The sequence below is a fragment of the Mchenga conophoros genome, linkage group LG19, assembly GCF_057382185.1.
Source record: "Mchenga conophoros isolate Kocher_MC1m ecotype Shallow Benthic linkage group LG19, M_conophoros_male_GT1.1, whole genome shotgun sequence".
Taxonomy (NCBI): domain Eukaryota; kingdom Metazoa; phylum Chordata; class Actinopteri; order Cichliformes; family Cichlidae; genus Mchenga; species Mchenga conophoros.
The window spans coordinates 12240126-12265432 of NC_140544.1; the positions used below are offsets into that span (position 1 = coordinate 12240126).

Here is a 25307-nt window from a genome sequence, read left to right on the forward strand (position 1 = left end):
GATCCACACGTCAGCAGGGATGAAACAAACCGAGGAGTGGGAGGTTCCTGCTCTGCCCGTTTTAAAGTACCAATCAACTGTAAAAAGTTATGAGGGCGCTGCTCATGGCAACAAAGCAATTTGTGCAGCCAATGAGAGAGGGCCTTATGAAACACACGGATGAAGGAAGAAAACAAGAGAAGAAAGTCTGACGCCTTAGTCCAACCACAGAACCTCTAATCCTTTTCTGGACAGGCCGCCTGCTTTACATTGTTCTGCATGGGAAGATTATCTGTTTACTGGAACTACAGCTCTCATTCTGAAGTTAATACAGTATATGCTGCAGTGTGTGGACCTCTAGGACTCAACCCTGCACTAATAAAAACACACTCAAAATGCAAAATTATAATCTTTAATGAAAAATAATCACAACAAAACTGCATCTCAGTGCAGTGAAATATAAACACCCTGATATCACTGACTGCTCTTTGTTCTCTACTGCATGTACACAGGAAATACAGAAAGTAAAATGCAGCAACTTTCCAACCTTTTGATAAATAATGAAAAATACAGTTCACCAAGAGTCTGACACACTGAGTGTCTGAGTCAGAGGGAAAGACTGCACACAGTTTGAACCAAACATCTTGAGGCTGGGCAAGAGCAGAAGGAAAATCTTACACACAAACCACATGTGTTTGTAAAACCTTACTCGCCAAACCAGCGAGTGACTCATGTATTTGATCTCAAGGCTCAGTTGGACACCGCTTTGCACAAATTGTTTTTTATTCTCTGCAAGGGCTAAAGAAATGTAAACTGTAAAATAAGTCCCTACAGCAGAGAGGAGTGCAGAATTTAAACTTTTAAAACCATATAGAATAAACTACACTGCAGTTCAGTCTCTGAGAAGAAGAAAAATCTTCTGTCAAGTCTTTTAAGGAAGTTGCTGTAGAATGGCGAGAGACAGCTTTGCTTTCCCATGTCTTTTTCATAAAGTCTGTGTAATGTTCTCAGTATCTCAAGATACGACGACATAGTACGACTTCTTTTCAGTGGTGCCTTGTTCCGCTGACTTTAGAGCGTTTGCCTCCATCAGTTTGCTTCCACTGGACATTGAGTGGGTGATGACCTGACGAGAGTGATGGGCTGAGCTGAGAAACTCATGGCAGCGTTTTCCGACTAGGTAGAGGATTTCAAAAAAGGAGAGGAGGATGCAGGCCAAGCTGGTGACCACCATGAAGATGGTGAAGATTCTTTTCTCAGTAGGCCGAGAGATGAAGCAATCCACCGTGTTGGGGCAGGGAACCTGTGCACACTTAATGAGACTGGGGAAGCTGTAGCCCTCGTACATGTGGTAAACGAGGAAGACGAAGGTGGCGTCCACGCCTATTTTGAAGACCAAAGTCAGGATATAGGTCCACCACAGGCCTCCACGCTTCTTGCCCGTGTTTGGGTAGAGACGCTTGCAGTTCTCGCCATACTTTAGCTGATTTTTCCGTTCTCGGTCCTCCCTGTAGGCGACGTGCATCACCACCAGGAATGAGGGGCAGGTGACGAAGATAAGCTGGAGGGCCCACAGGCGCACATGGGAGACGGGGAAGAAGTGGTCAAAGCAGACATTATGGCAGCCGGGCTGATTTGTGTTGCATGTGAAGTCTTTCTGTTCATCTCCCCACACCTTTTCTGCTGCCACCACAAACACCATAATTCTGAAGAGAAAAACAACCGAGAGCCAAACTCTGCCGAAGGCTGTGGAGTATTTGTTCACTCCGCTGAGGAGGCCCTGGAGAACTACCCAATTCATGATGACTTTTGTTCACAGTCTGTCTTCTCTTGCTGCTGATGGAAGAGAGAGGCAGCCGTTGGTGGAACAGACCAACGTGAGGGATGAACTAGCCTGAAACAAGAAGAAAACGCAGTCGAATCACAAATGCATAAAAAGGGAGAAGAAACAAAGTGTGGAGGAGCTGGGTCATAAGCGTACACGTTTGCGTGTTTACACGGATTTGGGGCGACAGTGAAATACACAAATCCGTGTAACGCGAGCAGAAAAGAGACTAAAAACGTATACAGTGTGTTTTCAGTTGCAAAATGTCTGACTTTGGCAATCATCTGCGTGCGGAGTCTCAATCCGTCAAGTCAAACCAGCCTTTCCACTTCACACAGTTTTAACAGTTAACGCGTAATAGCGCAAACCAAAGTAGACAACAAGCACTAAAAATCCACTGAAACAAACTCGCTTTAATATCTGAGCAACTCCTTTACACATGTCTGTGAATACTCACAGTTTAAACCCAGATGTCGCGGTTCAAAGTCGGAGCGGAGTTTGGACGAACCTCTCCGATGACACTCTCGGAACATTTCCCGACAGGATGGGAGTGGAAGGGGCGGAGTCGCTCGTCTGCCTCGAGCTCAGTGTGTTCAGGTGAAATAACTGCTCCACCTAGAACGTGTTCAGTCATGGGGAGTTATTTTGGCTGCTTTGAAATATGCAACAATAATTCCGATGCAACTTTTTTTCCTCCTCGCTGTTATTTTTTAGAAGACTAATTAAAAATCAATGATGTGGTGGATCCTGTTCAGCTGGGAAACAACAAGCTTAAGCAGAGACAGGCAACAGGCACAAGTTAAGGTAAACTGAAAGAATGCATATGTCTATTTACACTGTCTGCTGCACGTTTGTGCTAATTTGCAGTTTTTTTTATCTGCATATTCGCTAAATAACGTTTCCCGAACAAAAGTCATTTCAACATTAAAATTTTCTGTAACGCCAAACGTCTACTTTCATTCTTGTTCTAAATGTCTTTACATTAGAGTTAGATTTATTTAAGTATATTATGCCTAATTTGCATATTACTCTTTGCTTTATATTTTGCAGTTCACATTAGATATTCCTGGATTGGAACCGGCCCCTCTCTACTTTTGTGAGGGGCAGCCAAACGGAGGAAGCGAGCTTTAAAGGGAGGATGGTCTTTAAGTGAGTTGCACTAAAACCCAGGTTAAGATTAATTGGGATTATTTGAATCATGCAAGAATAAAATTACGAAGCATATTAGGTCCCTGTAACCTTGCAAAACCATACAACAGTAAATATGTGCAAAAAATGGCCTTCACTGTGGAGCTTTGAATAGGTAAGCAGATAAGACAATCAAAGAAACATGTTTCATTATAAAATGAGTTTATTGAAATATTTACATGGCAGAAGATCTGGTTTCAAAGTACAAAACAGCAAAAGGTCATCTTGCTCTCAGACATGTGCCGCTTACACACACACACACACACGCACACACACACACACAGTGCTTTTTATTCACACATACTCTCCACAGTCCGAGATGATCACTTTCTGCTTCGGCTTTCCGTCTTTGGTTCCCTGAGCCTGCAGAGAGAAAACAACAACAAGTTATCTGACATGACACGATCGTTCACTGTCAGTCCTTTAAATGGTAAATGGCCTGTATTTGTATAGCGCTTTACTAGTCCCTAAGGACCCCAAAGTGCTTCACACATTCAGTCATCCAGCCATTCACACACTGGTGATGGCAGCTACATTGTAGCCACAGCCACCCTGGGACGCACTGACAGAGGCGAGACTGCCGGACACTGGTGCCACCGGGCCCTCTGACCACCACCAGTAAGCAACGGGTGAAGTGTCTTGCCCAAGGACACAACGACCGAGAGTGTCCAAGCCGGGACTTGAACCGGCAACCTTCCGATTACAAGGCGAACTCCCAACTCTTGAGCCACGATTTAAAAGTGACATCTACAGGGCCACAGTAGTCCAAGCTGTCTCTGCAGATCATTCCAGAAACAGGGAGCCACGCGTTTGAAAGCGTTGTTGTCCGATTCTGTTCTGAATGTTGTGAGAGCTTTTATACTAGTATACTGAACATTCCACCCCCATATTCAACATCCTTTGCTCTCCACCATCTCTCTTCTGCACATGTCCAAAACATCTCAGCATCGCTTCCTTAACTTTGTCTCCAAGCTGCACAACCTGGGCTGTTCCTGAGAATTTTCTAAACAGAAGGTCCACCACTGAAACGCTCCAGATGCAAAATGAAGGCGTGAAAAGGCGAAACAAAACTGTGCTGGAGAGGTCTGTGCACCCATCCGGTGCATTCCCAGGTTATTGAGCACAAATACTGGTGTATATTGAAAAAGAACAGTTTTTTCTTAACAAAAACCTTTACAAAGTGAAACAGCCAACACCATTATAAAGAAAACTCCTACTGCAGCTTTGACCCTTACCTCCATTGCCCTGAGTACATCCATCCCCTCCACCAGCTCTCCAAACACCACATGTTTGCCATCCAACCAGTCCGTTTTGTCAGTGGTGAGGAAGAACTGAGAGCCGTTTGTGTTTGACCCAGAGTTCGCCATGGAGAGTTGCCCTGTGTGCATAGGAGACAACAGTTAGTCAGTCAGCCCTGCCTGAGTCTAGTTCTGCTCGAGGTTGCTTCCTATTAAAAAGTAGTTATTCCTTTCCACTTTCATCAGGTGCTGCACATAGGGGATCATCAGATTTTGGGGGTTTAGATCAAATACCGTAGACCATAAACGATCTGCTTTAGTGAATTGGCAGCATTTCAATAAAACTAGCTTCAACTCTTTCCATCCATTCGCTTCCGCTTGTCCTTTTTCAGGGTCACGGGAGCCTATCCCAGCTGTCGCAGGGCTAACACACAGGGACAGACAACCATTCGCACTCACATTCACACCTTTGGGCAATTTAAATTAATCAATTAACCTATCCCCAATAAGTGCATGTCTTTGGTGGGAGGAAGCCTGAGTACCCAGAGAGAACCCACGCAAACACGGGGAGAACATACAAACTCCACACAGAAAGCCCCCGGCCTGATGGTGGAATTGAACTCAGGACCTTCTTGCTGTGCGGCAACAGTGCTAACCACCATGCCACCCACCACATTCAACTGAATGTGGAAAATATGTTGTTACAATATGTCTGCACAAAGTCTGTGATAACATTACCAGTATTGCAATGATAAAACGTGTGTATTAGCTATACAGGCCTATTGTTCTTCTTTATCAGGTCCAGTCTGCTCGCATAAGCACCAAACGCTGAATAGCCTCGATCCACTCAATCAACAAAAGTAAAAGAATTCAAACATGCTTTTACTGAGGTCAAAAATCTGAGGGTAAATACATGCCACGAGTAAATAAAATAGCTTTTCTTATTCACTGTGGATTTTGCAATGTTCGTTCTGCACGTTCATATAACAATGATGAAGAAATTATGATTTATCAGTCATCTCTATGTCATGAGTCTAAAATCATGCCTTCTGTGCAGAACCTGCCTACATATAGCAGTGCTGATAACCCAAACAAAAACCTAGAGCACCATGATAGCTGGGTAACGTTCTTTGTGTTATGACAGGGAATGCGCACGTTAACACGCTAATAAAAATATAAGACTCTTGAAGTTACATTTTTAGCCTCTCAGCAGGTAACAAAAAGTTATAGATTAGAAGTGGCACTACGAATATTACAGTAACACACCTGCCAGGTTTCAAGTGATCACAGATCGAGTTTGTCACTGAGATGAGTCTTCCATGTAGGATTTGTTACTGCAAACTGTGAGCTATTCCAGTATTTACTTTCCTTTAGTCAGTTTGTTGAGTGGGTTGTGCCTACATAGTTAATCATGTAGCCTGCAAACTACTTTAAAAAGAACTCAATTTCATCTATAACGCTAATTTTAAAAAAGCCTTTGCGTCAGTAAAGTTCAAAAAATCCACCACTAAGGTTCATTCTTTGTTAAGGCATTACTGTAGTTTTCAGGCTAATAATCCTGAAGTGCCAGAATTACACTTAGTGCCATTTATGTTAAATAGTAATTGACAGTAGTGTTAGTTTAAATAAGTGTTAATTAAAAGTCAGATAAAAAGATTATTATAGCAGCTCTTAGTTACGATGGTATGAGAAAAGTGGTGAGAAAAGTAAGTTTGTCATGAAAAATCCCACTTGTTTGACTCGTGTGAATGCGATTGGAGGATGGACTGATCTGTTACACTCGCTAACCTGTGACTGAATTCTTGACACAAGTCTGTCAGCGAGTTATTTGTGTTTCCTCACTTGATTTACGAGTTTTCAGCTACATATGCAAAGAATTCCAAATGTCAGCAACAGCTCTTCAGTCATGCCACGTTGCTTTTCAACGCTTTAGCAATCACAGGTTTGAAACAAAAATGCTGGCGTGTCCAATCTGGTCGTAGGAACAGGAAGTACGAGCCAACACACCTTTGTCTTTTGTTGCGCTTCTGACGTAAATCACAAAAGAAATGATTCACACTGAAAGACCCATTTTTCCAGTGTTAACAAATCTGGAGACTCTCACCGGATGCTCCTAATTTTATTCTTGGTGATTTTAACAATTGTAATCTTAAGAAATCACTGAACAATTTCTTTCAATATGTCACTTGTCCTACAAGGAATAACAAAACGCTGGATTTGTGTTATGGACCAATTAAGGGGGCATATAAGTCTGTGGCCGGACCTGCGCTAGGTTCTTCGGATCACAATGTTATTCATCTCCTCCCTGCTTACAGATCTGTGATTAGGAGGGAGAAGGCCTGTGTGAAGCGGACTAATGTCTGAACAAAAGACAGTTGTGTTGCCCTTCAGGGGTGTTTTGATTGCACTGACTGGTCCTTGTTTCAAGAGAGCACTTCTGATTTGGATGAACTCACCGATGTGGTGTTTAGCTACATCTCTTTTTGCAAAGACTCTGTGGTTCCAGTCAGAGAATTTAAGACTTTCCCTAATAACAAACCGTGGCTCTCTAAAGATATTAAGGATCTGATTCTTAAAAGGAAAATTGCTTTCAACGAGGGAGACGTTCCCACTATGAGAATATTAAGGAAGGAGGTGAGGGCTGCAATAAAGATTGCCAAGATGAGGTATAGAAATAAGATTGAGGCAGAACTCAGCAGTAACAACCTCAAAAGAGCTTGGCTTGGTATGAAAACAATGGCAGGGCTACACACGAAAGGTAAAAGTAATATTACCTTAGAGGGGTTTACCTCTGACAAACATCTGGCAGACAGTCTTAACAGTTTTTACCTTCGTTTTGAGAACTTTGACTGTTCTAGGCAGACCAGCACACTGAGGGAAAAGACTATCACTCCCCCATCAATTTGTATTGATGAGAGGGGGGTAGATAATCTTTTTAGACACACTAAAAGCAAGAGTCCTGGACCTGACAACATCTGTGGACAGGTACTGAGAACTTGTGCTGATCAGCTGAGTGGGATTTTTCACTATATCTTCTCACTTTCTTTAGAGCTACAGACGGTACCTAAGATTTGGAAACATGCTATGATTGTTCCTGTTGCTAAGGGCAGTTCTCCTAAGGCACTGAATGATTTTAGGCCTGTGGCTCTGACTTCTTTAGTGATGAAGACATTTGAGAAGATAATTAAGAAGGAGATTTTAATGCAGGTTGAACACCATCTTGACCCCTTCCAGTTCGCCTATAGAGCAGGAAGAGGTGTGGAGGATGCTGTTGTCACACTCCTGCATCTCTTGTATAAGCATCTTGAGGCCCCTCACACCCATGCAAGATTATTATTTGCTGACTTTTCATCAGCATTTAATACAATTCAACCCCTCTTACTTGCTGACAGGCTTTACAATCATTTCAAGCTTGACACTAGTCTGGTCGGCTGGGTGACAGACTTTCTGACTAATAGGTCACAGTGCGTGAGGGTAAATCATGTCTTTTCTGATGTGCTCTCCTCCTCTACTGGATCACCCCAGGGTTGTTGCCTCTCTCCCCTTCTGTTCATTCTGTACACGAATGAGTGTCGCAGCAATTTCACGAACAGACATATCCTGAAGTTTGCTGACGACACAGTGATCGTCAGTCTTCTAGTGGGGGACGAGTCAGGCCATGGACAGGTTGTAGATGATTTTGTGAATTGGTGTGATGAGTCCTTCCTGTCACTTAATATGTCAAAAACTAAAGACATGATTATTGATTTTAGGAAGTCCTCTTATAGCTCATCACCCACTATCATTAAAACTGCCGTTATTGGGATTGTTGAGAGTTATAAATATCTAGGTGTGGTACTTGACCATAAACTGTGTTTTGAATCTCATGCTGATGCCACTACTAAAAAAGTTCAACAAAGACTGTTCTTTTTAAGGAAAATGAGATCTTTTAATGTCTCATCCGAGATGTTGTCTTTGTTTTATAGAAGTTTTATCAAATCTGTGATGTCTTTTTGTATCGCTGCCTGGTTTGGTAACCTGACGGTGAAGAATAAGAATCGGTTGGGACTTCTGGTAAAAACTGCTAGCAAAATTTCAGGGCGCTGGCAAGATGGACTTTTGGCCATTTACAATAGAAATGTGCTTAGAAAGGCTCATTCTATTATTAATTGTTTGAACCAACCACTTCACAGTGAGTTTGAGTTGTTGCTTTCCGGCCGTCGTTTTAGAGTACCTCCGAGGAGGACTAAAGGACTCCAGGTCTCTTTTATCCCCACTGCATCTTCTCTCCTCAATGGCAAATAACTGTCCTTGGACTTTCTATCACTATTATTGTCATTATTATTTTATAGTATTGTTCTGTTTATTTATATCCTGCTGCTAAACTAATTTCCCCTTGTGGGACAATAAAGAAATTGAATTGAATTGAATCAGCTAAAAACCAGGAGCCTTGTTGACATGCTTCACTGCACCTTCTCAGAACAGTATAAACGACTGCTCACCTGGAGCTGTGTGTTTAAGGACAAAGTTTTCATCATCAAACTTCCGGCCATAGATGGACTTCCCGCCGGTGCCGTTGTGGTTGGTGAAGTCGCCTCCTTGGCACATAAACTGAGGGATGATGCGGTGGAAGCTGCTGCCCTTGTAGCCGAAGCCCTTTTCGTGAGTGCACAAGCAGCGGAAGTTCTCTAAAATTAAAGAGAAGACTTGTTCTAACAGATAACACAGGTTTCTTTCTACACACATGGAGACCAGTTCAAAAAAAGAGGAAAAATTTGGGATTTGTAGCATATACACATACACACCTGCTGTCATGGGAACAATGTCAGCCCGGAGCAGGAAGCGCAGTCTCCCTGCTGGCTTGTTGCCGATCTTTATGTCCATGTAGACCTGAGGATTTACTCTGCCCTTTTTAGCCGGAGGCTCACCCTGCAAGAACAAATTACCGCCTCACATCTTAACAGATTTATAAAGGGAAGACCTCACAGAGACACAGATTAGAAGTGAAATCCTCTCACCTCCTGAGCTGTAGTTTGGGGTGTTTCTCCAGCTGCTGCCTCTGCCTCAGCTTCTTCAACGGTCTTCCCAGAAAACTTTTTCAACCAGTCATCATCCGACCACACTGCAGGAAAGGAAGACTTAAAGTTTGAACCGCTATTGTTTTTTTTAAAGAGACAAACAAAATGTATGAAATGTTTGTTATTCACCTGGTCGAGAAGAACCTTCTTTGATTCTCATGGGTTTGGCAATATTGACGCGGACAGTCCTTCCAAAAAGTTCAGACTCATTCTAGAGGGATAAAAAAAACATTTTAACAATAATCAAGCAGATTAAGGTTTTTAACAGAGTGACGTTATCTGTGAGTGTCTGCATAACAACCATACTAAGAGCTGCTCCAGATCTCAGACTACTAAGGAAACCTGCTTCAGTGCTTCCTTTAATACCTAATTTAGCAGATGATACGCTAGACTGTCCTTTATGACACTTAATGAAAACAAATGATCAGGTGACTGCTGTGTTTTCAATCATGTGCCACGACTTTCTAATATTTAGGGTCGTGGTGGGGTTGGGGACTATCCCCGTTGTCATAGGGCGGGAGGCGGGGTACACCCCGGACAGGTAAAAGGGTTCTTTTGATGCTGTTTTTTGGCTATTCAATGGGAATAACGTCTCTGGTCTAGCAGTTATATGAGAAACTTACCATGTTATCAATAGCTGCTGCAGCATCCTGCAGAAGATGAGAAAGAAGCCGTAAATAGGTTATGAGGACAGAAATATGTTTCTCCTGAAGTCACCAATAACCATTCAAATGACTCACTTTGGTAAATTCCCAGCTCTTAAAACGGCAAGATGCAGATGAACGCTAATTAATGACGAATACCCAAGTTAATACTAAGTGATGATGCCACGCCAGAGAACAAACAAAACTACTTCAACAAGGAAGTGGAAGATCATATTAAGATTTAATACATTGTCATTTTTAATTTAAATAAAAGTATACAGAGCAAGATCATCATGTGCATAAAATAATCTGTGATTGGGTCATTTTACCTCAGTTCATCAAATTAAAACAACAACAACAAAAAAAGATGGATATTTCAAAAACGAGAGAGAACATCAACCTTTTTTGATATAATATGAACACAAACTTCCTCTTCCTAAAAGCGATGACTTGGATTTGGTAGGTAGTGTCATACCTGTGGAATTACACACTCGAGATGAATGAAAAGGTGTTTTTGTAATATGTGTAAAACCATTCACCTAATGTGAACCCTGGCCTTAAAGATACTATGTGCCTTACTGGGGATTTATGCTTCAGTGAGAAATATTATAACTGCAAACCCCTTTGAAACCCTACATCCTAACCTACAGCATAACATGATGTCCAGCTCCCACAAAATCTAACTACATGTGGGGTCGATGCAGCCCACAGCTACTGTGAGTGGCCTGCCGCCGTCAAGCAAATTCCTGGAGGATGATGGCTGAAACTATCAGAGTGGATGTGAGAGAATGTACAAAGAAGTGGAAGAACTGGAGGGACAAGTATGTTTGACCCTTAAAAAAACTGATCATACAAGCACAAGGACCCAGGAGGAAAAAAAAGTAGCAGTGTTTTATTTGTTTCTATCATAACTCACAGCATATAAAGCACCAGGACATGACTGTTATCTAGCTTTGTAGATAACAGGTTTTTTAAATGACATCGGAGGAATATCCAAACAGCTGCCTATCTTCATCCCCATTAAGTATTTTTAGTAAGATTTTTAATGACAGCAGGGACCTGACATTTTGCATAATCATTATTAAAAAGAAATTTTTGCCTGGAATTTTTTTTCAGGAAAATCTGACCTGACATAGAATGACCCAACGATACTTGTTCCACTGCTGTATCATTTACATAATACCGTTAATAGGCTAATATTAGCACACTGTAGGCTGTATACGCCGGACTCACCTCTGCAAGCTCAAATTCGATGAATGCAAAACCTCTGTGCTTCTCTGAAAATGTAAAGCACAAGACAAAGCCAACACTTTCATCTTGTGCTGCTGCAGGGTTTATTGTTAATCGTGGTTAAAACGGTCCTGATCTTACCCGTTTCATAGTCCAGCGGGATCTGGATGTCGATGATGTCTCCAAAGGGAATAAAGGCAGCATGGAGCACCTTCTCATCCACCTCTTCTGCTAAACCACCTGACGTAAACACGCATTTTTAAGATCCGCATTCCAAAAAAGGGAAAAACACTTTCAACAAATACAGTGTAGAGAGCTGGGATAACGGACAGTATTTACATGCCGGGTTAAACGTGAGCTCATTTTTCGGGCTAAACTTCGCTTTCGCGCGTCTTTGTCGTGTTCCTGACATGCGCAGAATTACTGTTACGATACAGATTTATAATACAGTCGTAAACTCGTAAGCTACATACACTCAAACAGCGAAAATTTAACAAAAACGGCCATAACGTACCCACATACAACACCCGCTTGTTAGCCGCCATATTGGATTTAACCCTTCAACTTTGAACCCAGCAGCTTCCTATTGGTGGAGAGAACCAGAACTAAAACAGGCAGCCTCGGATTACTGAACTCTACCGCCCCCTGTCGGAGGAATCTCCCATTATTACAATAAACTCTGAATTTTACTTCAATTTGGATTTAAATATTTGTAGTTTTAAAGCCACGATGCAATCTGATCTTTGCTTTGATTTTTTTTAAATTAATCTATTTTTGTCCAAGACCGTCCCACTTAGTTATCAAGCCTATGTAATCAAATTACAGGAAATAAGTAACTTTTATCAGCCTGGGTCACACTTGAAAAGTGCCATTAAATCATAGTTACATTGCCATGGATTACTTTTTTGTTTCTCTTTAAACTGCCACTTTAAATTGGTGTAGAGGGAAGATGTTAAACCATTTTATCACTGGGTTCCTCGAAACAAGTGAAGAAACCCTTACAGGCAAGCTTCCATGTTAGTAAGCCAAAAATAAAAATCATTTGATGTGGGTACAGATTTGATTAAATAAAGGCACGAGCAACAACTTACAGTTCACAGTGTAAAAACAATGGAGCATAACTTGGTAAGATTGCTTAGTGGCAAAAACAAGAGCAAAGCAGAAATTTAATGGCAGCATCCAACGTGAAGGCAGAGTTAAAACATACTCCGAGGTTTCCAATAGAAGACTTAGCAAAAATGGCAGGAGGACCTAGAGTTTCCATTACTTTGGGCATAAAATTCGTAAAGGCTCCTGTTTTCTCTTTATTAACTTTTAATAGAGTCAAACTAATTTCCACATGTCTCTCCTAAATCAAATATTTTCTCTCTGCCTGAAACCAGTCCTTTAATCCGTCAGAGAAATTAATCACAAATAGTAGAAAACAATTGCAAACTTCACAATTCCTCAAAACTGTTAATAGGACAAGCTAAAGATAGAGTTTAACATTTTACTACAACCTTTTAATTCTTTGCAAAATTTGCATTTTCAGAAGTAATGTGTAAGCACTGCAAAGCCACTTTGACAGTTTCCACACTGGATCATTTGAATATAGGGAAACGTTTCCTAACTTTTTTCCTTCTTTTTGATTAAATGCTAAAAAAGAAACACCCTAAATAACACCAAACACAACTTATAAGTACGTTATCATGTTTCAGTATTACTTTGTACCAAAGTGTTTATCAGACACACACTTAAGTGTGTTTGGTCAATAACAGGCTTTGCAATTTTGCCTCTGCACACCACCACCATGGATTTTATGTCAAACAGTCAAGATGTGACTGGAGTGACTTTAACCATTTTTAAAAACATAGTTCCCCATTTTCAGAGGTTTAATAGCAGCTGGACAAATTAACTTAATAATTTTTCTTGTTTTTAATATTTGGATGAAAAATCAATGACTGCTGAAAGACTAGAGCCCATGAATATCATCGGGTGCTTCGTTTCATCACTTGAGATGCTCGGCCAGGCTGTCACTGCAGTCACCTTCAGTTGCTGCTTGGTTTGTGGGTCTGTGCCTTCAGTTTTATCTTCAGTAATGAGAAAAGGCTGCTCTATTGGGCTGAGATCAGATGCCTGACTTGGCCACTGAAGATTATCTAGATTTATTTACCTGGAGTAAACTCTTGCTTTTGCAGCTCTGTGTAATTCTCCATTTGCACGTTGTAGTGCTCTCTGTGCGGCTTTATTACAGTTGTCTGAACCTGAGCAGAGTCTATAGCTCTGCACACTCCACATCACATCCTGCTGCTTCCATCAACAGTCACATGATCATTAAAGCTGGTGGTCCAGTTCCACTGCTCGTGCCATAACATTACCTCCATCACGTTTCACAGATTACTTGATATGCTTCTCCGCTTCTGCACACTTTCCTTCTCAATTAAAATAACACAAGGTGAGTCGCCTGGACATATCATCCCTTTATTGAAATTACCACACACCCATTGATAACGTGTTAGGATGGAGGAGTCATCTCACACCAACATGAAGCTTTCAAGCAAAGACAGAGAACAAGGCTCTTTTTACTTCCTCTCCTTTGCCACAAAATAAAGGGCCTTTGTTCAAGATTCATTTGCATCACTGCATCTGGCGTGCAGCGTTAAAAGTATTACAGAACTACAAAATTATGCATTATGTAATATTTTTTCAAAGTGTACATTTAAAATAATGTTTTCCTTTTTTTTCTTGATTTTTGTTTTTGTGCGATTGTTCAGAAGACTCTGGGCTTTCCAGCGTAGTGCGTCTCTTCCCATCTCCTCTCAGTTTTCTATGCTCTGAAACAACGCAATGTCTTCCCATTAGTGCCGCACAATCTTTATTATAGCCTAATGAACCTGATTGATTAGCTTGACTAAACATGGATTTCCATACCAAGTTAGAATAGCTCAGAGTCTTCAGGATGTGGCAGCAGCAGCAGTAGGAGCCATGCCACCTACTTTCTGGGTGGCGTCTTTCTTCGCCTGGTGAGCCTGTAGAACTGCAACAGCTTCTTCTACCTGTACAAACACAAACATGAGCATGACGCAGCTTAGAAAATGGATACAGGACTATTTAGTGTGCTTGAGGTAGCGAGGTACCTTTGAACGTAGAGACTCATGGGACTCAAGCATGTGTAGTAATTCAGAGTTGTCGATCTCCAGCAACATGCCAGTGATCTTTCCTGCTAGGTTGGCATGCATGGCCTGAATCAGTGGGAACAGACGCTCCCCTACGGAGGAAAAAAAAAAAAAAAAAAAATTGTGAGTGAGTATAAATTTGCCCAAAAACCAAAACCCTGAACAGCATTTGTTTGTATCTGTCAGTCTTACCCAGCATCTGTTTCTGCTCCTGAGGAGGTGCAGCAGCCAGCATGGAGGCCGTGAGGGGCTCTTGGCCCTGAACGTGCACAGCTGGCTGAGTCTGGAAGGCACAGTTAAGACTTAATGAGGAACAATGTGTCAACATTTGGATGCTTAATGTGGGAGAAGTTAATGTGATACCTGCTGTAAGGCAATAGGTTGCACCACCTGGGGGTTGGGGTTACGGACACCAGTGGCGTATTTGTAAGGAGGCATGGCCCGAGGACCGGGGACTCCAACTGAAGGACGAGGACCCATGCTCTGACCACCAGCTAGCAACCACGAGGAAGAAATTACAGTTTTAATAACACGGAAAACATTTGTATAACATCAATATCATTGATTTCAAATTCCAAACCCATAGTCAACGAATTGATGCTATTTTTTTGTGAATGCACCTCGTGGGCCTTGTGTGCTGCTGCTAGGACTCATGTGTCTGAGGTTGGCACGGGGCCCTGGCTGACGCAGCGAGCTGGGCATTGCTTGGAAACCCCCTGGAAGTGATGAAAGAACAGATAAAAACAATGTGAGTATGGGCATAATGTTCAATATATCACAGACATGTGCTCCATCATGGTCCACAGGCTCACCTTGACCTCGTCCACCTTGTTGCTGCCATCGGGGATTTGGTCGCATTTGAGCGATCTGATTGGGTGCATAGTATGTAGTCCTATTCTGAGCCTGATGAATGCAAGAAAGTCAAATGTGTGATCAATACAAACTTATTATTTTGGGTCCTTGGAGACAATCAGAACAACCCTGACAGCACCATACTCTCTCCATGTTGAGCCCAGCCTCAGGCCGTAGTAGCTAGTCCTCATAAATCAACTCTTTCCCCCATAAAAACGACATTCGAGGACACCCCAGCACCCTCAATGATCAGTTTTGACACCTCAGTATATATATCAATAAAAATGCGGTGGGACGACCATTAGAATAGTTTCTGAGTTTTTCCAAGGATAGCTTCATAGCCAGAGACCACCCTCACTAACCTCTGATGCACACCCAGTCATTTTGTTCTTCAAGCAGGCCTGAATTATGACAGAAACCACCCTGAACATGCATGCGTTCCTACTTGTAGGCTTTCAAGGGGAGAAGAATTAAGTTGCTGCTGCTTCTGCAATGCACTTTGCAACCGATCTCCACTTTGCATGGCATTACTGCCTGCTCTGTCCTGTAACAGGTGTCGCTGCTGCTCATCCAGCTTCTGTCTTTTCTTTGTTTTTGCAAAAGAAGTCATCTTTTAACCAAGTGGTCATGACTGAAATCACTTTTTGGAGCTTTTTCACAATAACACCTGCACTACAGCTCTAAACAAAAATAGTAAAGTTGAACAAAGAAGGTGAAAAGCATCTGTGCATTTGTGATTGTAATATAGCCCTTTCATATTAAACACAGTAATACAATCAGTTTTAAAATGCACATCAAGCCTGAATTTGATTCTCACACCTGCGGCACAGCTGGCATGAAGTATCCACTAGTGGGCTGGAACTGATTAATGATGGCATTAGCTGGCATGGCTCTCATGCCAGCTATTCGCTGCATGTACTGGTTGGTGAGATGGGCTTTGCGCTCCTCTTTGCGCTGAGCAAGAGCCACGTAGAGAGGTTTAGAGCCAACAATACGCCCGTTCATTTCAGTCACAGCCTTGGTAGCCTCTTCAGGGGAGGAAAAGCAGACAAAGCCAAAGCCCTTGGAGCGCCCCTCCTCTAGCATCACCTAAAATACAGACAGCGGAGGTAACTTATGTGTTGAAGTCTCTTATTTATTCAGTGTATTGAGCCATTTTTACCTTAGCACTTGTAATTGAGCCAAATGGAGAGAACTCCTTGCGCAGTTTCTCATCATCTATTGTGTCATCCAAGTTTTTAATATAAAGATTAACTCCCTGAAACAAAAGGTACGATTTATCCAGAACCATCAGCTTACTTACTGACATTGAAATATAAATGTTTATAAAATTAATTGATTTTTATTTTGACAGACAACCAGTAGTTTCGGCAGACCTGATAACGACTGATCCTCTCTTGTTTCAGCTGCTCAAACTTCCTCTTCAGCTCCGCCTGCCTCTCCATTTTCTTCTGAGCTCGGCCCACGAACACAGTCTTGCCGTTGAGTTCAGTGCCATTCATCTCCTCTACAGCCTTAAAATGAAGCCACATTTGTCAGAGAAAACAGACAAACGCACACTTGACACATTTCCAAAAGTACAAAGTACCTTGTTGGCATCCTCATGTTTTTCGTAACTAACAAATCCAAACCCTCTGGATTTGCCGCTGGGGTCTGTCATCACCTTCACACTGAGTGTTTTACCTGCAAAGGCCAAAAAAAGTGGATGGAAAATGAAACAATGTGGCTGCACAGGAATATCAGTGAAGCACAACACTTTTCAACTTCATCCATTAAAAGTACAATTCACAAATTGCTCCCAGTGCACCGGCCAAGACCAGATCTGCCCCCCCCCCCCAGGAAGTTCTGTTCTGGATTTCTGCATCTGCAGTGTGCACTGGATTATCTTTACTATTTCCAAACAGTGACCCTTCAAGTTGGATTTACTTCTGGGTGAGAGGTCAAAGTCAAAGGGAGCCAAGTCTGGAAAGACTGTGGAGCAATAAACCACACTTTAGGTCTTTTTGGTTGATTGATCACTCCCAGGTCTTCCCCTGGAGGACAAATTCACAGTACACGATGCGCATGCTCCTCAGTGCCCCACTAATCAGATGCACCACCTTCAGGCTTGCGCTACTGCTCATAATGATCCTAATCAAGAAGGATGAGCAGTTTTGACACAGAAGTTTTGTTTTGCAGTCCTTCCAAGTTTCAGGTCTACAGTGAAACTGCAAGTACCAGTGGTCAGAGCGATCTAAAAGTAGCAGGAGCGCTGCAAATGCTGCAGCTCTTCATCTGGAAATGATCAGGAAACAAATTTAGATTTACCGTATTTGTCAAAAATCTCCTTCAGGCGTTCATCATCCATGTCGTCCCCAAAGTTCTTGATGTAAACGTTAGTAAACTCCTTAGCTTTGGCACCGAGTTCAGCCTCCCGTTCTTTGCGAGATTTGAAACGACCCACAAACCTGAAGACAGAGGGAGAGTAGCACAGGCACACTCTTGGAAAACAGGCTTGACAAAAGAGAAAAAAGCAAAAAACAACAAACCAGACTCCATCTCTTTTGACTTCCACTTTCCAGTCTACAAAAACACTGGCTGTCCGGGGTTCCACGTTAAGAATGATCAGCAAAAACCTAACCCCGCAAACACAAGAACAGGGACAACATCCACAACACAAATTCACAGCTACGTTTCATCATGGGACTCATCATTCCTGGGGTGAACAACGTGTACAATCCATTCAACTGCTGTTAATACCACCAGACGCAGGCAGATATGTCGGCATGCTAGACAACACAGTGGCAACCATCTTAATTCTTGGTCCAAAACTTGATGTGGAGGTAGATGGAGAGGGATGGAGGAACAGTACAAACGAAAGCTGAGGAGGACCAAATGATCTTATATACCTTGCCATGATGACCTCTCCCCTTCTGCCATCCAGTATTGCATTCCTGCATTCGATCCATCACTAAAACACACAAGCATGGTCATACACACACACACAAACACTCCAAGATGGGTGACCAGCAAGTGAACTGAGGCAACAGAAAATGCAACTGGTAGGAAGGAAAGGTAAGAGGTTTTTAGTCTGTTGTCTCTTAGTTTAGAGGCTATCGTCAGACTGGCGGCAGTAAGAGATGAGTGTATTAGTCATATTATTCACACACAAGCTCACCAACTGAAAAAAAGACACAAAAAGTCAGTTGACGCAACACAAACGTAGAACACACAAGTCAGATTTATACATTAGACACAGAAAACAACACGATCTGATGCACATAAGCTGCGGTTTTCAATATCATGATAACTTTTATATTATATCAAAGTCATCTTGAAATTCAGGCAAATTCTTCAAAAGTCTTCCAACAACATTAAACATCCACACCTCCAGTTCAGAGATTATCAGACACTCACACCTTGCGGTCATTCAGAAGCATGCCGTTCATCTTCTCGATGGCGCGATCAGCCGCGTCCTGGGTCTCAAAATGGACAAAGGCGTACCCCTTGGAGCCGTTTTCATCACACACCACCTACAGTGCAGGGAGACGCACATAGACACGACTATGAATGAAGGCAGTTCTTTCATTTTGAAGCAAGTTCGACATTTGGAGAGTGGCGTAAGGCGACTCAAATCGGTTTTATCACTTCTCTGGATGTGTCCAGTGAAGAAATTATGTTTTGCTGTTTTAAATGGATTTATTGTTAAACTCCTTTAATGTAATTGTAATTTTTCATATATTTTTTCACTGATTTTAATTAAAGTTTCCTTTCTTTTCTTTTTTTCCCCCTTAAAGATACAATAACAGATTCTAGGCTGCTGCTATCGGCTACAAGCTTAAACAGCAATACTGTTTAAGTATTGCTCAAAAGGATCCATTATGCTTTTTTCCTAGAGTAGCTTTGCATGATTGCCTGTCTGGAACAAGCCAGTCTATCTCCTCAATAAATCCATTTTCCAAATGGAATACCTTCACAAACAGAAAGTTTGAGGGGTGCTTATAAACTATCTGAAATCAAACATTTGGAGTGAATCCTGAGGTTTTGGCTTTAAAGGATTATTTGTACATAAACTGACGTCATTACTGGAAACACTTTTCATGTGTAATGTGAGCATCCACCACAGGAAGAGTAATCTTGCACCAAATACACCAAATCTGTCAGGAGTTCAGCAACCAACATGCACATCTCAGACCTCTGAAGGTTCTTATCTATATCAGATATTTTGATCACGTTGCCTAACAACCACCCACCAACAGCTAAAGCTGCCACAGGTTTCATATTTATGCACCTTTAACACCATATAAAGGCACTTTATCGTTCTTATTTTATGACAAAAAACATCAAATGTATATATCCTCTCTGAATATAATGATATATGATCTATTATTATACCATCATGTTGCCCGGTGTTTGTTAGTTTGTTGCCTGGGAGTCACCTATCCACAACAATAATTTACTGGCTATAAAATTTAATGTGTGATAAATAACTAGTAAGTAAGTAAAGTAAGTAAACTTTATTTATTAAGCGCTTTTCACAGACAGGCAATCACAAAGCGCTGTACACAAATATTAAAATATTAAAATAAACAATAAAATCAATAGACATTATATACAATGTAAAAGATAAAAAGTAAATAATGTAAAAAAAATAAAATAAAATATGTAGATCAACAAAAGGCTTGTTTGAACAGAAGAGTTTTTAACTGTTTTTTAAAAGAATCCACAGAGTCAAGCAAACGTAATTGTAGTGGTAAACTGTTCCACAGCCTTGGTGCAACAGACTGAAAGGCTCTGTCCCCTTTTGTCTTCAATCGTGTACGGGGAACAACTAAGAGACTCTGAGTCTGTGAGCGGAGATGACGAGCAGCAGTGTATTTTAAAAGAAGCTTGGATAAGTAATCTGGAGCCTGGCCATTTAGTGCTCTGTATGTTAAAACAAGAATTTTAAAGCGAATTCTAAACTCTATTGGGAGCCAATGTAAAGAATATAAGATGGGAGTGATGTGAACACGCTTGGTAGAGCGAGTTAGTAATCTGGCTGCTGCGTTTTGTATTGTCTGGAGGCAAGAGAGAGATGATCTATCCAAGCTAGTAAACAGGGAATTACAGTAATCTAAGCGTGATGACACAAATGCATGAATGAGTTTTTCCAGTTCAGCTGAGGAAACCATATGTCGTAGCTTAGATATGTTTCTTAAATGATAGAAACAGGAACGAGACAAAGATTTTACATGAGAGTCAAGGCCCAGGGAAGAGTCAAATATTACTCCAAGATTTCGAATATTTGACTTGACAGATGGACAGAAAGAGGCAAGAACCTGACTGATTTTAGAATGTAGCTCAGGAGGAGCTATGATCATGGTCTCGGTCTTGTTAGTATTTAGAACAAGGTAGTTGCTTGAAAGCCAATCAGAAACCTGGGTTAAGCACTGGACTAGGGTGGACAGCCTATCCAGCTGATGAGGCTTAAAGGACATATGGAGCTGAATGTCATCAGCATAAAAATGATAAGACAGGTTGCTAAAAGATTGAATGATACTAGCTAAAGGAAGCATATAAAAAGAAAATAGTAATGGACCTAAAACTGAGCCCTGTGGGACACCACAGGTCAGGGCAGCAGTGTTAGAGGAGAACCTATCAGTCCTAACAGAGAAGGTCCTGTCTGATAAGTAGGAAGAAAACCAGTCTAGGGCAGAGCCAGATACACCAGCCAAAACCTTCAGCCTGTTAAGTAGGATTTTGTGGTTGATGGTGTCAAAGGCTGCACTAAGATCAAGCAAAATGATCACAGAACAGTTCCCTGCGTCAGATGCCATTAACAGATCATTATAGACTCTTAAGAGAGCGGTCTCTGTAGAGTGCTGCTTTTGAAAGCCAGACTGAAAAGGGTCAAGAATCTGTAATTTACATAATAGAGACCTGAACTGATTTTCAACAATTTTTTCAAGTAATTTACTGACAAATGGCAATTTTGAAATAGGTCGGTAATTACTAGCAGAGCTAGGATCGAGATTCTGTTTTTTTAACAGAGGAGTTACCTCAGCATGTTTAAAATAAGATGGAACACAGCCTTGCCTCAGTGAACTGTTGATGATGGATAGTAATGTGGGACCAATGCTGGTGATAGACCCAGACAGGACAGAGTGAGGTAATATATCTACAGAGCATGACGAGGATTTCATTTTACCTAAAACTATAATTAAGTCATTTAGTGTGATTGGAAAAAAGGAGGTAAATGATCCAGGACAGCAAGGGGTATCTTCATAAGGGGAGGCACTTGAGGAAATTTTAGATTTCAAGTCCATCACCTTATTTACAAAGTAATTAAGGAAAGTATTACAATCTTCATCGGAAAGCAACAGAGCATGCTGGGTTGGAGGAGAAACAATACTGTTGATGGTATCAAATAGAATTCTGTGCTAAAGGTGCTAATTTGTCAATCTTACAAAATAATAATTTACCAAAGCATCTCATTTTGGTTTTTCCCTCAGGTGCATGTTATTCACCCACAAAAGTATAGCATGAAGCATTAAAATATGCAACAATGAGAAAAGTTAATTTATGACATCAATATGGGGGTATATTGGATAGAACCTATTCTTCACCATCAGACCAGAAAAACTAAAGAAAGGCCTAACAGGTCCAAATGAAGAAACAGGTGTGGGGACATTCCTGTTCCCTTTTCTTGTTTTGAACGTGTGCAACTACCAAAAAGTTGCAAACTTGGTGCATTTTACAGAAACTGAGGCAAAAAGCAGTTGAGGCGTTGTTTTTTTACATTTGTCCTCTAAAAGGCTTCTGTTAAACTTGATCACTTTATTTATGTATGTGTTAAATTTCAAACCAGCAAATAAATTAATACATAAATAAATCAGTGTTATGTCAACTGTACCTTGCAGGAGAGGATGTTGCCAAAGGCAGAGAAGGTGTCGTACAGGGCTTTGTTGTCAATGGACTTGTCGAGGTTCTTGATAAAAACATTGCCCACACCCGACTTCCTGAGGGAGGGATCTCTTTGGGACCACATGATTCTGATTGGCTTCCCTTTCACCACGTCAAAATTCATGGTGTCCAGGGCTCTTTCAGCTGCCGGAGGAAGAGCAGAGAGGTCACAGGAAAGGTCACTGGTGGTTATTTACATGTCAGAAAACATATCAGTCACCTTTATGTGTCATGCTTCAGTCTGTTATCTGCTGATACCATGCAACAATAATAATGCAGCCATTTTTAATGCATGCACTATAATAATAAAAGAGAGAAACTGCTTAAATGCATTAAAACAGGCCGCTAACATGTTCAAAGGGGTGAAGGTACTGCAGCAGACAATAAGGCTGATGAGCTTTCTGCAAGCAGCTGGTAAAAGTGTGGGGGGCAGCTGCAGTGGGCTAGCTTGGAGCACATGTCTCCCTGTTCTGATTAACCACATGCTGCTGAGCCACATGCCACTTAGCAATGCAGCAGGCCTTCATTTAAACACTATCAGAATATCAGCTCATGTGGTAGAGATGAGCAGTAATATGTTTGCATTGACCTTTATTCTGTGATCTGTAGGCCCAGGCGAACAAATGTACCCCCCCCACACACACACACACACACACCATGTGGGCACATGCCAAACGTCCTTTTGTTCACACACACACACACACACACACACACACACACACACACACACACACACACACACACACAGCTTTCCAGCTGAAAGTGTCTGGTAAACAAAGCGGAGCTGCCTTGCGTCTGCTGGCATCAGCAGTTTGGTTTGCAATTGTACTTCACAACCTGTGCGCTCAGGGAAGATGTGTGGTCACCGTCAAAAAAAAACAAAAAACGGGACTTCAGGAAGGTTCAGAGTTGGGAACTTTATTCAAAAAAGGCCAAAGTGACCTCTGTTGACCTCATATATCAGATGTGTTGTTTAGAAGAGAAAATGGAGCCATTAACGGTCTTGAATTACCCATTATTGTTAACCACTTTTTATTTAAGCATTACGGAGCAGGCACGTTTTGGGCTGCACAGGGGAAAGCTATATTTAGAGAGGGGTCCTGAGAGGTATGTGCTGGCATGGAGTGCGAGTAGGGCATTCTCTACCACTGATGGGGAAGAGACATGTTTAAAAAGAATGCTCAGAAGAGCGACACCCGGGTTTGTGTTTGTTTACAGATACAACTGTGAGATTAAGAAATGCAGCAGGGAACACAGTGAAGCATGAAGACCGCTGTTTCATATGAAACGCTCTTTACTGACAACTGCTTTGTTATAGTTTTGCATTAGTAGCTGTATTATTCAGGCACAAAGCTACTGCCCCACAGACACGTGCTCAGGACTCCATATAAATGCCCAGCAGCCAACACCCCCTCCCCCCTGGTGTCTACACCTCTTGTAACAAATGGTGTCTTCTAACTTTTGGCTCTTCTCACATTTGTAACGGAACGATATCCTGAAAGCGAGCCACTCGTAACCTCTCATTTACTTTGGCTTTTGGTAACCAACTCGAGCGCAGATAAGCTGTGACAGGTGTTTTTTGTTGATAGGACAAACAGTGTCAGCGCACCGCCAAAAAGAACCACAACACCTGCTACCTTTGCTCAGTGCTTTGATACTCCTGTATTGTAACTGGAAACAGTTTTATCACAAAAGGTACTTAACAGCACTGCTGATACGGTTACATATACATTCACTTTTGTGTATCATGACAGATTAACAGCATTGAGTGGTGAGGATATAACAGATAACCCAACAGTGTGAGTGAACTAATCCCAGCTATTAAAGCTGGGATTCAATTCAAATAGAAACAGGATCAGGTTTTTCCATTTGCAGTGAATATACAGACAAGCAGCAGCACAAACAAGCAACAAGCAGTGCAGCGGGCTCAGCTGTGCTTGTCTCTTTCATGCTTTCAGTGAACATGCCAGCAGAGGGCAATGGGAGTTAGTTTCACTCAACTCATTGGCCCTTTAAATAGGCACAGAAATGGGTCATTTTGGTTTTTAAAAAGGTGTAGGAAAAGACTCCATTTACCCAAATCTAGGCCTGTGATTTATGGGGATGGTTTGTTGATTTTGGCCAACTTTTAAGGACAGTTTAAATTCTGCATGTTCTGGGGGCTTGAATTACATCAGAGACACACACAGGCTGCTATATTCCCAACCATACACGAGAACTGGGACGTGCTTATGTAGGTCAAATAACTGATACAGTCTAAAGAACTGCTTTGAACATTTCACACTGCAAAATTAACCACATTTATTTGCGTTTAATTCAGGCTCTGTACACAGTTTCAATGGCAGGCTGGAAATGTCAACATGTTCACGCCTTGTGGAGGCAACGTGCTCACACAGCACAGCTATCCCATCCCTGCTTACCGTCAGCCGGCTGTGAGAAGTTCACATAAGCGTATCCCAGGGACCGCCGGGTGATCATGTCTCGGCAGACCCGAATGGAGAGCACCGGTCCGGCTGGGCTGAATTTCTCGTACAGCATAGCCTCCGTGATGTCGGGGTGCAGGTCGCCAACATAGAGAGAAGCCATCGGATAACTCCCCGTCGCTGTGTTCATATCGCTGATTTCAGAGGATGAACGCAAGGCTTCGTTTTAAAAAACGCCAGAAAAATGTCGGTATGGTCTCTAATCCGGATCCAAACTGCGCTTTGGTTTAAAGACACGCTGCACAAACAGCTGATCGGGCGTTTTGAAAATGCCAAACCTGGAAAAAGCAGCGCGATAAAGACGTGTGTCTTCTGAAGTGTTTCCTTTAAAAAAGACGACAACTTCGAGTTAAGCCGGAGGCCTGATGTTTGTTTGTTTTTAAATAATATTTTGCTATTTTTTTAAAGGTTTCTATTTCTTTAAGTAGATCTGCACTTTTTAAGATTTTGTGGATTTTATATTTTTTATATTATTTTTATTTTAAGTTTTTCAGGAACAGTGAGTTGGACACTCACGGTTGTTTTGTGGCCGGGGAAAGAGACTGCGTGGGGGGAAGCATGGGCACTTTATAGAGAGTGACGGTGCGGAGGAAATAGTGGCCCGGGTCAAACTTGGGGTGGAAAAAACACTGAGCATGCGGCGTAAAAGGGAGAGCGCACATGGTACTGTCCCAACTACAGCGCCCAGCTCCCCACAGCGACATCTGGGTGGGAATAAAAGCCTTTCACTGT

The 25307-nt window shown here is 41.9% G+C and overlaps 3 protein-coding genes across 4 annotated transcripts; all 3 read right to left on the bottom strand.

The window, feature by feature from the left end:
• Nucleotides 1-377: 377 nt before the first annotated feature.
• gjb10 (gap junction protein beta 10) lies at nt 378-2393 on the bottom strand. The gene is made up of 2 exons (XM_085257561.1): nt 2262-2393; nt 378-1873 (listed from the first exon to the last, which is right to left on the bottom strand). Exon 2 carries the CDS (start codon nt 1778-1780, stop codon nt 995-997), a length of 786 nt encoding a protein of 261 aa, XP_085113687.1. The 5' UTR covers nt 1781-1873; nt 2262-2393; the 3' UTR covers nt 378-994.
• Nucleotides 2394-3137: 744 nt separating this feature from the next.
• On the bottom strand, nt 3138-11767 carry ppie (peptidylprolyl isomerase E (cyclophilin E)). Of its 2 annotated transcripts, none has more exons than XM_085256807.1 (10): nt 11676-11767; nt 11303-11401; nt 11165-11208; nt 9911-9937; nt 9417-9498; nt 9228-9331; nt 9015-9138; nt 8712-8897; nt 4228-4370; nt 3138-3355 (listed from the first exon to the last, which is right to left on the bottom strand). In XM_085256807.1, exons 1-10 carry the CDS (start codon nt 11704-11706, stop codon nt 3287-3289), a joined length of 909 nt encoding a protein of 302 aa, XP_085112933.1. In that variant the 5' UTR covers nt 11707-11767; the 3' UTR covers nt 3138-3286. The 2 variants fall into 2 exon arrangements, with proteins under 2 accessions (XP_085112933.1, XP_085112934.1); XM_085256808.1 differs by lacking the exon at nt 11676-11767 and adding an exon at nt 11501-11638.
• A 1840-nt stretch (nt 11768-13607) lies between these two features.
• Nucleotides 13608-25129, bottom strand: pabpc4 (poly(A) binding protein, cytoplasmic 4 (inducible form)). The gene is made up of 15 exons (XM_085256872.1): nt 24513-25129; nt 22043-22236; nt 18565-18680; nt 17476-17615; nt 16757-16851; nt 16545-16682; nt 16331-16426; nt 15988-16257; nt 15129-15219; nt 14937-15032; nt 14680-14810; nt 14509-14599; nt 14278-14408; nt 14072-14196; nt 13608-13974 (listed from the first exon to the last, which is right to left on the bottom strand). The coding sequence occupies exons 1-14, from the start codon at nt 24703-24705 to the stop codon at nt 14095-14097; spliced, it is 1884 nt and encodes a 627-aa protein (XP_085112998.1). The 5' UTR covers nt 24706-25129; the 3' UTR covers nt 13608-13974; nt 14072-14094.
• Between the last annotated feature and the right edge of the window lie 178 nt (nt 25130-25307).